Below are 15903 nucleotides of genomic sequence, written 5' to 3' on the forward strand. Positions count from 1 at the left end.
AGGTAACTTTGTGATAAAGATGAAACAAAACATTTGGCTCCAGGACCCAGATTCTTAATCACTGAATTACTTCCAGCATGGTGGGTACACTATTCTCAAAGTTGGTCTACAGATCACTTGCATTAGAGTATCACACCCAAACCGTTCCCCAGGAACATGCATTTCAACAAGCTCTTCAGGAGGTTAAGTTTAAAAATCACTGGCATAGTATAAAAACACTGAATTTGGAGAAAAAAGACATGGTACTAAGTCAGGGTTTTAATATCCTAGGTAGCCCTGGGCCAATCACTTTAAAAGCTTTAGTTTCCTCATTTGTCACATGAAGGGACTGGACTAGATATTTCTAAGAAACTCTCTAGATCTACAACAGTTTAATTGTGAATCATGCAGAGGTATGAACATTACATTTATTATTAGCTGAGTTAGATACAAAAACCTAAAATTCCTACTTACCCTGTGTACCGTGGATGCAAGTGCCTGAAGGACAGCCACTTTACCCCTAAGAATGAGAATCACAAGTTAACCCTCATGAGGGCTTTTCACACTCACAAAGCGAACAAGTGATCCTACTCTCGGAATGGACTGGCCAACAACGAAGTTCAGGTCTCAAGTAAAGCCAGTTCTGATCTCTCAAGATCACTAGAATAATAAGTTAGAAAACGAGAAAACTGTTTAGTTCTTTTGCCCAAAGGTGGTTAGTACACGTTCCATGCTACACTCTCTGGCCTGGTCCCTATAACCATCACCCAGGGCTAGCAATTTTCACCCTCATCTCATAAAACTGTCTAACCTGAATCTTACCTCCTCCTACCCATTTTTCTATGCATTCTTACTGTAGCTTTCTGTAATATTCTTGCCTTTATTATCCAAACTGGTGGCTCTTAATTCAGCTGTATATAAGAATAAATCACAAGCCGCACTCTGGACTTTAGAATCAGGACCCCCAGGTTCTATGGAGAACTGTCACATACATTCTTACTGAATTCCCAGATGATTCGAGTTTAGAACCTCTCAACTATATAACCTTTATAAGAAGTTCAGGCCAGCCACCCACTGTGACTATGGGTAGAGACATTCACTAACTACTGAAAAGAGGAGGTTTCACTGGAATAATTGACAAACAAAATAATTTGGTTCCAAATGTATTTTTACTTGTGTTAGATTTTATGTGTTTCATTTCTAAAAGGGAAATAAGAATAAACTTAATAAACCAAATGTATTTTTCTAAATAAAGTTTAAACATATACTCATAATTTAAGTCATTTGAAAAAAAACACAGGAAATTTTATACTATGTCAAGACTAATTCCCTGACATACACAACATCTACTGGATTTTCTAAAATCACACTTACATAATTTCAGCAAGAGAAAGATATTCTTTCATCTCTCAGTATTCCCTAACTAAATCTTACGTTAGCATATTTAAGTCGTATCAAGTGAGTACATCTTTACAACATACTGAACAAATGTAAGTGAAAAAATTATGAACATTCAGATCACTCACTAAAAATAACCTCAATGAATACATTATACTTAAAAAAAAACAACAACAAACTAGACTATTATATCTGGCATCATTTTGTGACCCCCTCCTACTCTACCGTAAGTTTGGTGTTTATACTTCCAGAACTTTAAAGGGTACTTTTACACACATACCACCATAAAACTAAAACGAAAACATATACTGTCATTCTGGATACGTGCTTCCGTAAGTTTGACTGTATTATCCATGTTACTACGTGTAAATCTAATTAATTCCTTAAATGTTATACTGTATGATAACTGCTTTTTATTATCCCTTACATATGGGCATTTGGCTATTTCAACTTGTTATTATTCCCAAGTTGTAAAGAACACTGTCATCCATGTCTCCCTGGGCGTATTTGCAGGGGTTCCTCCAGAATGGCTAACCGATAAGGTGTGCACATTTTAGGTTGTGGTTCTGTCAACTTTCCCTTCAAAGTGTTGTTCCAACTGACTGCCCAAGCAACAAATGTATCTGAGCATCCATTTCTCCACATCCTCTTCTGGCCAATCTGGTAAGTTTTAACATCCATTCCTTTAATGAGCCCAGTTACCTATGCGCTGATCATAATTGGGCTCCCTGCCCTCTCTACAGTAACTACACCATCCAGATTAGCGTGCTCAGAACACTCGATCCTGTCACATTCCTGTATGAAAACTCACAATGACTCTCTACAATTTGTTAGTCTTCTACGGCATCTGTGATCTGGGAAAGATGCCTTAAAAGCATCTTAACAGCCTTAAAAGATGCTTCATCTCTCAAATAAGGCAACAGGAGTTTGTAGTCTTTATGGCTTCTTCTAGGTCTAAAAGCGCAAATTCCTGAGCCTGGAAAGCAGAGGCTCTCTATCAGAGAGCCTCTATCAATCGCTTTGTCTGTAAAGGGACAGACAGTAGGTATTTTTGGCTTTGTGGGCCGTGAGGACTGTTTCAACTACCCACCTCTGCCTTTGGAGCATAAAAGTAGGCACAGATAGTAAGTTAAAAAATGAGTGAGGCTGTGTTCCAAAAAAAAATTTAACTGTCGCTGAAATTGGAATTTCACATAATTTTCATGTGTCATGAAATAGTCTTTTTTCAACTATAAAAAATGTAAAAACCATTCTTACCTCATGGGCTATAAATAAATAGGCCTCAGTCTGCTCTCTATCAACTACCTTATTTCTCTTATTCTAATAGAGCATTTTTCACAGGCCTGCCTGCATGGTCTCCTACTACCACCAGACAGGTCATGATCATGTCCCACCCTACCTTACTGTTTTCTATATTTGTGGGGCTTATACTTCAGGGTTTATAAGAATTACCTGCAGGAATATGTATTTTAAAAATTCCCCGGTGATTCTGATGCCAATAAAATCATCTGACCCATTTTAAGGTACACCTAAACTATGTTTTCAGTAAAACTCACCTTGATTATTGCAATACAACCACTCTTGATTTGATCATATCCCGTGTAGCCCCTAGTCATGTGTAAACAGTTATGTACATGTGTCAAGTGGGTGTAAGATATAAAGTATAAAATATGCACACAACTCAACTAGACTGTAGTCCATCTGAACACACCCTCAATACACTCCCTCTCTTGTACTCCCTGTGGTACCTTTGTCAGGGATAGAGGCACAATGGGTTGGTAAAGTGCACTGGACTGGAATGTCATTCAAGAAATGCCTCATTCACGATATGTATATTCCTACTCTTATCTTGGTTCTGATTCTCAGTCCAGGGAAGACAAAAATGACCCTGAATATAACCATATAATAAAATACTATGTAATCATTCAAAATTTAAAACAGAGTATAGAACGGTACATCTAACAAATCAATTCTGCTAAACTAAATGTATACGTACAACTTCAAATGTTATATCCCAGAACTTTAAAATAATAGGTATCACCTATTGAGATCTGATTATGTGGCAGGAACTGTTCAAATGCTCATTTAATCCTGAGGCAGGTACTGTATTACCCACATTCTACTATGGCACAGACACATTAGGTAACTTGCCTCTGAGTACAGTGATTGCTGGTAATTTTACTTCCTTTCTGCATGTTCAATTTATCCCACTGAACAATAACCATTAGTTACCTTACTAATTAATGGCAATAACCATTAATTACTTTAGTAATTTAAGAAAGTTTTTTTTTTTTTTAAATGAGCCTGAATCTTCAGGTCATACTCAAAAAACACCTGGCTTTTTGAAGGATCTTTAAATGCATACAATAATATCATTACTATACAAACTTTTGTAAGTTTTAGTTCTTATATATTCAACAAATGTTTCCTATATAAGGCAATTTGTTCAAGGATCTATCAAGTGAGTTAAAAAAGCTAATTTTGCAGTGTGCACCATTTGTTTTATTTTACCTCAGTAAAGACCATAAAGATAATATTTTTTTTAATCTCCCAACAACGTGAAAACTTCCTTTAAAAAAAAATTACTCTAATAATGATGCTCATAATTGACCATCACCACGTAAACACTAACCCAAATTTAGTTCAGAAGGTCTTTTAACTCTTAAATAAATCTCATTCCCCCTTCACTCACTACTCTCTACCTTCCTCTTCTATGTTCTTTCAGACCCCTAAGCTTTTCTCTCTGCAATGGTTCCCTCCCCAAGAATGCTCTCCCATTGCTATTCCCGTCACCAGCTTCTTACCTAACAATGTTTCGCTCATAATAAGCACTTAACCACTTGCTGAATGAACAATGATTGAATACTCACCAAGTTTTCTTTTTTGGAATGACCACTTCTTCACTCCCTTAATGTGAAAAATAAAACAAAGTGAATCAGTTTCCCAATACTACTACTATAAAGAAGTATAATGCGTTAATATAAAAATGGAGTTATTTCAATATATTTTTATATACCTGTTGCATCAGCTCCTTCAACCTCTGGGACGGCTGCACTTCCAGAATAAAATCTACAAAAAAATAAAAGCCCTAAAGCTAATACTCATTAATGAACTTCCCACCTCACCTCCACTTATGTGCAACTCAGCCAAAATTTTCCAATTATCACGGATCAAACTGGATAATTCATGTCAACGTATGCTAAGAAGATATGGTCTCAATGGCAAGTTGAAAACGATGACAAAATATGTACCACATATAGACATCATATTGCCAAAAAATTTTTAAATCAGGCCAGCTCATTAAATAAAATCAGGGAAAAAAGGAAAAATTTAGTAGCACTTGAACATTTGAGCAGCTTATCTGAAATATAAGGAACTTTCACCTTTGAGAACCCAAAACACTGAGGCTAAAAGAGATGATGTAATGAGCTCCTGATTTTACATGGATGACGCCCTGATGACAATAGAAGATTATCCCACTTAAAGCAATTTTGACAAATTATGAAACTAAGATCACCACAGCCTTTCATTGCACTTCCTTCAACAATCAGGAATGTACCAAATGTATGTGTCCTAATTTAAACTTGGAACAATTTATATTATTTTTTTAACCTAAAATATAGAATTACTGACCCATGATTGAGTTTTAAAATGTTCTGATAACGCTAAAAAAAATAGAGTCAATATACCACACATATAATGTACACTACCCTGTAAGTATTTCCTTCCTAAATAGCATTGGTACCATTCAGAAAATTGTCAAGATGTGATTAAATGAAGAATTACTTCCTCTACTAGTATCTGGTCTCGGGCATCATTTTAAAACAATACCTCTCTGCTAGGGATCAACTTCAGAAAGGGATCAATTCTTTCAAATCATGCTGTTTCTCGTGACATGTATGTCACATACACCACTCTTGTCTTGTGGGTGAATGCTGAGGGAGAGGTGCTGCTGCCAGATCAAAGGAAATGGGTAGAAAAACAACAACACTGGGCACCACCGGGAAAAGGACTGGGATTGAACAGCAGCATTAAGGCTTCTGCAGTACCAGGCGGAGCGTTTTCTCTTTTATGAGGATTGAGGGAAGGTGTTACATATAAGATGTATATTGTAAATTACACACCTCACTTGTTACTCACAATTTTCTGATGGCTACTACTAGCTCCAGTTTACACATAAGGGAATTTGTCTACTATCACCTCACAAAGGAAATGGTAAACATCGAATCCAAAATTAGGTTATTCCCAAATTTTCACAACAAGTTCCTGCCTCTCATACTTCCACAACGCCAGTTTGTACCGACTGAAAAAAACTACACAAATGATACATGCGCCAAGCTTTAACAATCACAGCAATCCTATTCAGATTGTGTTCAGATCTTTTAGACTTTCTTGTTTTTATGAACACCTGGATAATTTCTTTGGCCAAACATCCCCACAACATCCGGCACACAGTGGAACTCGTAAACTGCCTTTAATTTGGGAAAACCTGATTTTCCCCCCTTCCTCCCGGTGGGTGAAAACGAGTTAAGAGTGGATACAATTTTTCTTTCTTTTAAAACTTGGGTAGGGGTTGCCAATAGCCACACTTATAGAATGCAGGCTCCACAACAGCAGGATCCTAAATCTTGCCAAGAGTTCTAACCCCGGGGTAGGCGAGCCCCAGCAATCAATATCTAACTAGCGCGTGCGGAGCCCTTCTTCAAGTACGCGGACTCCGCGTGCCATCTTTCCGGGACACGCGGCCGCGAGCGCACGCACGCGCATTCCACTCCAAGGTACCTAGTTCCCCAGCTCTCCGGGGGGAAAGGGGATACATATGGCCCAGGTGATCCTGGGGTCTTTCTCATGGATTCTCCAAGCTTCTCTTACCTGCTACTGGGGGCCCGTCCGCATAGACCTGCCCGCCGACCCGTCAGCGGTAGGCAAAGCCCGCGGCGGACCCTCAGCCAGCGAACCGAGGATACGGCCGCCATCTTTGGCGTCTTCGCATAGCGTGCGGGGAAAGCATGCCCTCCACCTTAAGGCGGGGGTGGGGGGAGATGGGCGGGGAATAGCTCGGCTATTGGCTGAGACGGAACAAGACGAAAGCAATCACAACATAGGAGGTTACAGTCCCATGGTTTGAAAGATTTTGCTTCGGAAGTTAAAGGCTCAGTACACCTCATTTGCCTCAAAGACATTTCCTAAAATAATATTTTAATGTCTTATATGTATTCCATTATTTTCAAAATAAAAGGGCGAGTGAGAGTCGTGAAATTATTTTCCTTCCCCCCCTAGATCGGAAATGTTATCGTCCACGTAAATCTTCCCGTGAGCCTTTCTCGCGCGCGCAAGCGCAGTTTAAATCACATGGTGGCTGCGGGCCGCAGGCAGCGTTAAAAATATAGCCGTGGTGACTGGAATTTCTCTCTGGGTGTCAGAGCTCGTAACTGACCTGGAGGATGTTGGGCTCAAAGAACATGCCCTGGCGGCGGCTGCAGGGCATTTCCTTCGGGATGTATTCGGCCGAAGAGCTCAAGTAAGGAGTTGGTGGGAAGCATGCAGAGCTTCTTGGGGTCAGGGCCACAAACTACCGTTCCCAGAATGTCTGGCGCCCGGTTTCTCCTCAGAGTCCATGGCTGTCTGGCGCATGGCCTGCTGGGACCCGTAGTTCCGGGAACGTCCTGGGCTAGTGAGCACTGCCTAGAACCCAGTGTGGCTGGGGAAGAGTTTGCCCTTGGGAAGGTGGGGGTACCCAGATTGCAGCGTTATTATCCGCTAGTCTCCTCGTTAATTAGCCTGCGTTTGTGTAGTTACTATAATGTCTCTGACGTGGTTTATTAAGCTCATGGTTAGTCTCCTCTTGTCTATAAAATGATGATCGTTCGAGACTCAATTCATGCGACAACTTCTCCTTGCTAGGACCGCTTATATTCTCTGCCTAATTACTAAATCAAAGGGGCCCTCTTCAGTCCTCATTTTGATCACCGTAGCATTTGACAGTCTTTCTCTTTTCCAGCACCTTATTTATTGTTTTCAGGTTCTTCTATTTCTGTGACAAGTACTACTTCTTTCTTCCCTTTGTCAACCCACAAACATTTATCCATCATCCAGTTTTTGCCAGGCACTAAGCTAAGCATTCGTGACACATTGGTGAGCAAGGTCCTTGCATTCGTGGTTTATATTCGAATTCGTCTCAGGCTCCTTAGCTGATTCTTCTTTTACTTAAATCTTGCTGTTCCTTGAGATTCTATTCTGGTCATACATGCTGCTTTTCTTGTCCTAAATGTCCTCCCTAGACAATTTCACCACTTTCATGAGTGATACTCTCAAATTCAAATCTCCAGCCCAATTTTCGTTTCCTGATTTTTCATACTCATTTTTTTCAGCTGTTTTTTGGACATCTCTATTTGAATTTCACACCGAGTTCTTAAACTCCTATACCAAAAACTCAACAACTACTTCCCCTAAAGGGAGAGGGAACTTGCCCCTCCAAAATGGTGTACCTAGTCTAGCGCAAAATGGTCACTATTTTGTGACAGGACAAATATTCTAGATCTATTTCTCCTGACATCTCATTTACTTATTGGGCTCTTACTGTGTGTCACCTACATGTCTATTCGTTCTATAACCTCCTTTTCAACACTACTGTTACTGTCTTAGATCAGACCCTTATCTCTTGTTTGAATTGTCTTTTTCTTCCGCCTCCCCCGCCCTTACACCAGTCCAGTGCATGCTCTACATTGCTGTTAAAATTATTCTTCCAAAATGCAGATGTGATCATGCTACTGTCACCCTTAAAACCCTCCAGAGGCTTTCCATTTCCCTCAGGTAAATGATACTTTCTTAGCTTAGCCTACAAGTTTACCCATGATCAGGCCAATGCTGGTTTTTGCTAAAGCATGATCCCTTCGCTAGCCCTCACTTGCGCATTCCATAAAGTGCCATCAGGTTTCAACGTCTGGGCCTTACCTCAAGCTATTTCCTCTGCATGCATTGTCCTCTCTGCCAGAGGGATCTGCTTCTCTGCTCTTGCCCCCGACCCCCAGCAGACACCTGGAGAGCATCTCTCCCCCTCTTAAGGCTCAGCTCAACCTCCCTCATTTTTGAGGTCTTTCCACACCTAGTACAGCTGTCTATTATGGTGCCTCAGTTACTTTTTTTGCTTGTTTGTATTTCTGCCTCTCTCCACTAGCCTTGAGCTTCCTCATTCCTTTCTTTTATCCTCAACTCTGGTTGAATGACTGGATGAATAAACTGAGCTACAACATTATGCTGGCCCAGAAATTTCAATTATATCATCACTAGCCGTACATAGATACTATTTCATCCAAAAGCAAAAGAATTGAATTTTTACAAGTTAATCGCAGAGTTTTTAGACAGGGAACTGCATAAGCAAATTTATACCCATTACTAGCATTATAGTACTATTTGAGTCTGGGGTTGACAAATTTCAATCATTATGCTACCTTTTATTGTGTTAAGTTCTAATAGCTTCCTAGGTCACTTGGAGTAAAAGCCAAGTCCTTAAAATGCCCTGGAAAGGTCATTCTGGCCCCTGCTACTTCTCTGAACTTACCTCTGTACTCACCCTGGCCTCCTTGCTGTTCCCGGAGCACCATAGTCACACATCCACCTCAGGGCCTTTGCACTCCCTGCTTCTTCCTCCTGTAAAGGTGACCGCATGGCTCACTCCCTCATCTCCTTCAGGCTTTTGTTCAGTATAACCTTCTCAATATGGGCTCCCCCAGCCACTGGCCCACTCTATTGTCCTTCCCCTTTTCTGCTTTACTTTTCTTCATAGGATTTTCTGCCATGCAATAGACTGTGTGCTTATTTATCTTGGCTTTTGTCTCCCTGCCTTCAATAGGATGTAAGGCCCATGAGCACAGGGATTCTTATCTGTTTTCCCAGCATCTAAAGGTGTGTCTGGCACATAATAAGCACTCAATAGATATTTGTTAAGTGCACTCACGGGTGGATGGGGGAGCTATCTGTTCAGCACTTGGTACTATCAGTCCTTACTGCAACCATTTGTGTTGGTGTCTGCAGTTACAGGAGAGGAAATTCCTGTCCAGAGAATAAAATGACTCTCTAGGAGGCAGCAAAGGTCATCCTCAAACCCAAGTTTGCTAGTCTTAAACTCTTTTCTCTGCAGTGGAATCCTTGCTGATTGCTCTTCCCATTGCATCCCATTCCTGCAATGATTAGAGGAGTTTTCTCCTCCTCCTCAGCTAGAGAGAGGAACTTTGCTCCTTACCACATAGAAAGACTTAGGATGAAGACAAAAAAAAAAAAAATACATTCAGTTTTGGATGTGAGCTGTTTGCGTTGCCTTGACAAGCACAGGACACAGTTCTTCTGCCAGTTGACACAGGTGTGTGCTGGCCCCACCTGCCTACTCTTTTTCCATCACTGTAGGCTCCAGGCAAGGGAAGTGAAGTACCAACTTACAGAACATGATAGAAAGAGGATCTAGTGGTACAAGTTTTTGCACCCAGACCTAATTAATTTGTGTTTGCATTATGCAATAAATGTTCTCCTTGTTTATAACTCCAGTTAAGTTTTAGAGCTTAGTGTAAAATGAACGAGAAGAAATGTAGATGAATATTTATCCAACTTCGAAGGAGAAAGACTTAGCCCAAAGGTAGTGGAAGAAAGCAGCAGTGAGTTTAACTCATTAAAAAATTTTAAATTATGCAAACAATATCATCAAGAAAGTGAAAAGATGAGTCGGAAGAAATATTTGCAAATCATGTATCTGACAAAGGACTTGTATACTGAATATACAAAGCACTCTTACAACTCAATAATAAAACAGCAAATAACCCAATTATAAAACAGGTAAAGGATTTGAATAGACATTTCTCCAAAGAGGATATATAGATGGCCAATAGGTACACAAAGATGTGCTCAACATCATTAGTTATCAAAACCACAGTGAGATACTATGTCACACCCACTAGGATGGCTGGAATCAAAAAGTCAGATCATAAAATGTGTTGGCAAGAATGTGGAGAAGTTAGAGCCTTGGTGTATTGCTGGTGGGACTGTAAAATGGTGCAGCCGCTTTGGAAAACAGTCTGGCAGTTCCTCAAAAAGTTAAACATAGAGTTACCATATGACTCAGCACTTTCATTCCTAGATATATATCCATGAGAAATGAAAAAAATATATTCACACAGAAACTTGTGTACAGGACTTCCCTGGTGGCGCAGTGGTTAAGAATCCGCCTGCCAATGCAGGGGACACGGGGTGAGGCCCTGGTCTGGGAAGATCCCACACGCCACGGAGCAACTAAACCCATGCGCCACAACTACTGAGCCTGCGCTCTAGAGCCGGCGTGCCGCAACTGCTGAGCCTACATGCTGCATCTACTGAAGCCCGCGCGCCTAGAGCCCGTGCTCCGCAACAAGAGAAGCCACCGCAGTAAGCCCGCACACTGCAAAGAAGAGTAGCCCCTGCTCACCGCAAGTAGAGGAAGCTTGCGCACAGCAACGAAGACCCAACGCAGACAAAAATTAAAATTAATTAATTAATTAATTCAAAAAAAAAAAAAGAGTACCCAGGAAATTTCCAATGCATTTGTAATTTAAAAAAAATAAAAACAAAAAAACTTGTATGTAAATGTTCCTGTCAGCATTATTTATAGTAGCCAAAATGTAAAACTAACCCAATAAAATATGGTGTATCCATGCAATGGAATATTTTTTTGGCTATAAAAAAATGAAATACAGATACAGGCTACAGCATGGATGAACCTTGAAAACATGCGAGGTAAAAGAAGCCTGCTATAAGAGACCACATAGCATATGATTTCATTTATGTGAAATGTCCAGATGGACAAGTCTCTGGAGGCAAAAAGTAGATTAGTCATTGCATAGGACTGTGAGGGAGGTAGAGACGGATGGAGAGTGACTGCTAGGGTTTCCTTTACTGGGGACGAAAATGATATTGTGGTGATGGTTGCACAACTCTGTGGATACACTAAAAAACACCGAGTGTACACTTCAAATGGACGAATTGTATGGTACGTGAGTTACAGCTCAACGAAGCTGTTGGAAGAATTTATAAACTTTCGCCTGTGAAAAATGACAAAAGACATCACAAGCTAGGAAAATATTTGCCACCAAAAAAGGTTAATGTCCTCATATGTAAGGAGCTCATGTAGACAATAATAAAAAAGTTAAGATTTTAACTTAAAAATGAGTTAAATTTTATTTTTTTAATTAAGTAAAGGACCAAAATGGCCTTTAAAACAAAACATAATGAAAAGATTAATTAACGTGACAGGGAAGGGGGTGGGTGGGATGCTGAGTCACTTTGCTGTACAGCAGAAACTAACGCAACATTGTAAAGCAACTATACTCCAATAAAAACTTTTTAAAAATTAAAAAGATATATCCTAATTTCTGTTAAAAAAAAATATTTAACGTACAGTGGGTAGCATTTTTTCACCTTAAATTTGGAAAGTTTTTAAGTGCTAAGACTCAGTGCTGGTTAGGACAGACAGGCAATCTACTTACTGTTAACCCATCTTTTCTGGAATGCAAGATGGCAGAATATATCAAGAGCTTCAAAGCAGTTCGCCCTGGGACTTCCCTGGCGGTCCAGTGGTTAGGACTCCAAGCTTCCACTGCAGGGGCCCCGGGTTCAATTCCTTGTCGGGGAACTAAGATCCTGCAAGCCTCACGGGAGGCCAGAAAACAAAACAAAACAGTTCACCCCCTTTGATTCAAGGATTTCCCTTCACCAAGGAACTAATTATATTTTTAGGAAATAGTTAAAAGTTTGAATTATGCTATGCAAAAATCTTTATGCAGATAGGTGGCATGAGCTTACTTATAGTGGAGTTTGGCTAAATGAATTATATTAATTGACATATAATGAAAGATTGGGTAATTCTTAATTACCCAGTCTTTCCGAAGAATTTTTAGTGACCTGAAAACACTTAATGCATAATGAAAATGACAAAGGCGATGCTAGAAATAGCAAATGATCCCAGTTACCGTTTTTAAAAATGTATCCATAGAAAGAAGTCTGTTAACAGTGGTTTTCTCTGCATTGTGAGATTTGGATTTCATTATCTTTATTTTCTAATTTACAAAAAAAAAAAAGTTTAAAAGCAAACTTGGCATGAACGTAATTTTGGTAAAAGTAGTTAGGTGTCCTGTGGGAGCCCGCTTTCAACCAAACATAAAATACTGCAATGAAACCTTTAGTAAAGCAGGTTATACTTCTCAAAGGTTTGCATATTTATGTTTAACTTTTCTCAATTCACTGTTCCTACATACTGGGATTATTCCCTTTGTTGAACTCTGTGGGTTTGGGGTTAGGTCTGGTCCATATCTCACCACACCCCCACCATTCTGGGCTTTGTCACCTGAATTAAATCACTAACCACTCTGAGCCTGTTTCCTCCTCTGAAAAACGCATATAGTGATGCCCATCTCAGAGGGTTCAAGTCAGACTAAATGCTGCTTATGATGCGTTTGGCGTGTAAGTCGGTACTTCTTTGTATAAAGTTGGCCAGTGTGTTCGGTTAGCGCAAGATTTGCACTAAATCTGGGTTTTAAAGATGTTACCACTCACTGCTCTTCGTTCAGCACGTATTCATTGAGCACCTGTTGAGTGCAGGCTCTGGGCTAAGTGCTGAGCTGCAGTGGGGAGCAAGGCAGACACCGAGTCTGCCCTCTGGAGCCGTCAGCCCATCTGAAGACACAAACATTAAATCATCCCTTTGGGGCTTCCCTGGTGGGGCAGTGGTTAAGAATCTGCCTGCCAGTGCAGGGGACACGGGTTCGAGCCCTGGTCTGGGAAGATCCCACATGCCGCAGAGCAACTAAGCCCATGAGCCACAACTGCTGAGCCTGCGTGTCTGGAGCCTGTGTTCTGCAACAAGAGAGGCCGCGATAGTGAGAGGCCCGCGCACCGCGATGAAGAGCGGCCCCCGCTCGCCGCAACTAGAGAAAGCCCTCGCACAGAAACGAAGACCCAACACAGCCATAAATAAATAAATAAATTTATTTTAAAAAAATCATCCCTTTGTAAGTGCCGAAGAGGAAATGTCCTAGAAGTTGGGTAACCTTGTCTCACCTGGTCTTTTTTATCTCCCTAGGAAATTAAGCGTTAAGTCCATTACAAACCCTCGGTACCTAGATAGCCTGGGGAACCCGTCGGTGAACGGCCTGTACGATCTGGCTCTGGGCCCCGCAGACTCCAAAGAGGTGTGCTCCACCTGCGTGCAGGACTTCAGCAACTGCTCCGGGCACCTGGGCCACATCGAGCTCCCGCTCACCGTGTACAACCCTCTCCTCTTCGAGGTACGTTCTGGCCTGGGCCACCCTGGCCGCGTGGGTCTCAGGGCGCGGGTGGGATTTGTGAGTGCCACCCCTCTCCCCAGGGCAGGTGTCTCAGGAGGTCAGCGCCCGACACTTTGAGTGAAAGTGCTGTTTACTTGGCGATTTAAAACCTTGAGGAGCGAAATCCAGTACATTCAACTTGGCCTCTAGCCCTGCCTAAAGGAACTTCAGTTTGATTCCCATTGAGAAGAGCCACAGCTGGATCCTGTTTACACAGAGGGGAGAGCGTTTGGATCCATCCCTAGACCTTTTGTTCTAAGGGCTTTATGTCTTTCAGAAATGCGGGTGGGGCTTCCCTGGCAATAGAGGACTTCGGAATTCCCCAGGCCTCCCTGAGCCCTTCAGGTGGATTTGTGGGCTCTTGCTTAGTGGCAGGAAGAGCAGAGCTCCAGAAGGCCCAGCACTGAGCTGAGAATGAAGTTACTGTGCAGTCCTACTTCAACACTTGCAGCTTCTTAAGTCAGTTAACCCAGCCTCCGGGATTTGTTTTAAGCAACACAGATGATAGTGTACGTGGACATGATTTTCGTCTGTTAATCGTATTAGGGGAAGAGAATTGTCTTAGTTAAATACTAAACATTTGAAACATTATTTTAAATGAAACATTTTAATTAAAAGTTTTCAATATTTAGGACTTCCCTGGTGGTCCAGTGGGTAAGACTCCGCATTCCCAGTGCAGGGGGCCCCGGTTTGAACCCTGGTCGAAGAACTAGATCCCACATGCTGCAACTAAACAAGAAGCAGTGAAGATCCCACCTGCCACTAAGACCTGGTGTAGCCTAAATAAATAAATATTAAAAAGAAAAAGTTTTCAGTATTTAAATGAGTACTAAATTTAGTATTTAAATAAAATAAAGGTAGTTCCCGACCTCAGACCCAAAGTAAATTTCTAGTATTAATGGATTAAAATGAAATCATAAGAGAAAACATAGAGGAATATTTATCGAGTTCTTAAGGTGAAGAAGGGCTTTCCAGGTCCATAGGGTGAAGTGGAATTCTTAAAGGAGTAAACTGACAACATAAAAACAAAAATCGTAAGTATGTATTACGTTGAAAATCACTTTGACTGCTGCGTCACTTTCTAATATCCTGTCTCTTTTATTCCCTCTCTTCAGAAACTCTACCTGCTGCTCCGGGGTTCCTGTTTAAACTGTCACATGCTGACTTGCCCCCGGGCTGTGATTCACCTGTTGCTCTGCCAGCTGAGAGTTCTGGAAGTCGGGGCCCTACAAGCAGTGTACGAGCTGGAGAGAATTCTGTACAGGGTAAGTGGGTAGTGGCTGTCATGGCAATCAGGCAAGCCAGAGTGGTGGGTACAAGAGCTATTTGTGTGTGGCCCCTAAGAATAGTCACCAGAATGCTTGAGCTTTAAGTCTTGTGACTGAGTACAAATAGCTAGGTGTGAAAACATGAAGCCATAAGAATAATTAAAGGACTTCCCTGGTGGCAGAGTGGTTAAGAATCTGCCTGCCAGTGCAGGAGACACGGGTTCGAGCCCTGGTCCGGGAAGATCCCACATGCCACGGAGCAACTAAGCCCGTGCGCCACAACTACTGAGCCTGCGCTCTAGAGCCCGTGTGCCACCACTACTGAAGCCCTCACGCCTAGAGCCTGTGCTCCGCAACAAGAGAAGCCACCTCAATGAAAAGCCCACGCACCGCAGTGAAGAGTAGCCCCCGCTCGCCGCAAATAGAGAAAGCCCGTGCGCAGCAGTGAAGACCCAACACAGCCATAAGTAAATAAATAAATAAATTTTTTAAAGAAGATACTGTCCTTGTCTCCAGGAACTCCCTCTCTTTATCCTCCTTGTGTGCTTATTTTTGACAGTTTGTCATTGTACTTAGCAAATTCTTTGTAGGAATAATCTGAGGTCTGGGATGCTGGCTGCCTTCCTCCAGAGAGGGTTCTTATTGCTTTTGCCATACGCTTGGTGGCCTGGGACCATCGTAGTCTGTGTTCAAGGCTGGACTGAACTGCAGCCTATGGGAAGCCAGGTGGTTCTGTTCCAGGGCTGGTCTAGTTCCCAAGGACATAGCCCTTAGGGTCCCCAGCCTCCTGTGTTTGTGGGGTGCGATATGGCATGAAGATATCCTGTTAGATTCCTGTCCTTGCACTAACTCTAGGCTTTCATTTCTCTCCGCTTTATCATTTAAGACCTTCAAAATGAAAAGTTCAAAATTTT

The 15903-nt window shown here is 41.6% G+C and overlaps 2 protein-coding genes across 4 annotated transcripts in view; one reads left to right on the plus strand and one right to left on the minus strand.

Annotated features, from left to right (window-relative positions):
* Positions 1-6406, minus strand: part of PTCD3 (pentatricopeptide repeat domain 3) — a 30956-nt gene extending 24550 nt beyond the window's left edge. The window contains exons 1-4 of the mRNA XM_082426802.1: positions 6250-6406; positions 4394-4446; positions 4248-4284; positions 454-499 (exon numbers count right to left, since the gene is read on the minus strand). Coding sequence (XP_082282928.1) covers positions 454-499; positions 4248-4284; positions 4394-4446; positions 6250-6353 — 240 coding nt within the window. The 5' untranslated portion in view covers positions 6354-6406. The remainder of the gene's footprint in view (positions 1-453; positions 500-4247; positions 4285-4393; positions 4447-6249) is intronic.
* Positions 6407-6710: 304 nt separating this feature from the next.
* The window catches only part of POLR1A (RNA polymerase I subunit A), a 78151-nt gene continuing 68958 nt past the window's right edge, over positions 6711-15903 (plus strand). For all 3 annotated transcript variants that reach the window (XM_082426758.1, XM_082426760.1, XM_082426759.1), the window contains exons 1-3: positions 6711-6898; positions 13478-13682; positions 14837-14986. In XM_082426758.1, coding sequence (XP_082282884.1) covers positions 6822-6898; positions 13478-13682; positions 14837-14986 — 432 coding nt within the window. In that variant the 5' untranslated portion in view covers positions 6711-6821. The remainder of the gene's footprint in view (positions 6899-13477; positions 13683-14836; positions 14987-15903) is intronic.

The sequence above is a fragment of the Balaenoptera physalus genome (assembly GCF_965194825.1).
Source record: "Balaenoptera physalus genome assembly, chromosome: 15".
Classification (NCBI taxonomy): Eukaryota; Metazoa; Chordata; class Mammalia; order Artiodactyla; family Balaenopteridae; genus Balaenoptera; species Balaenoptera physalus.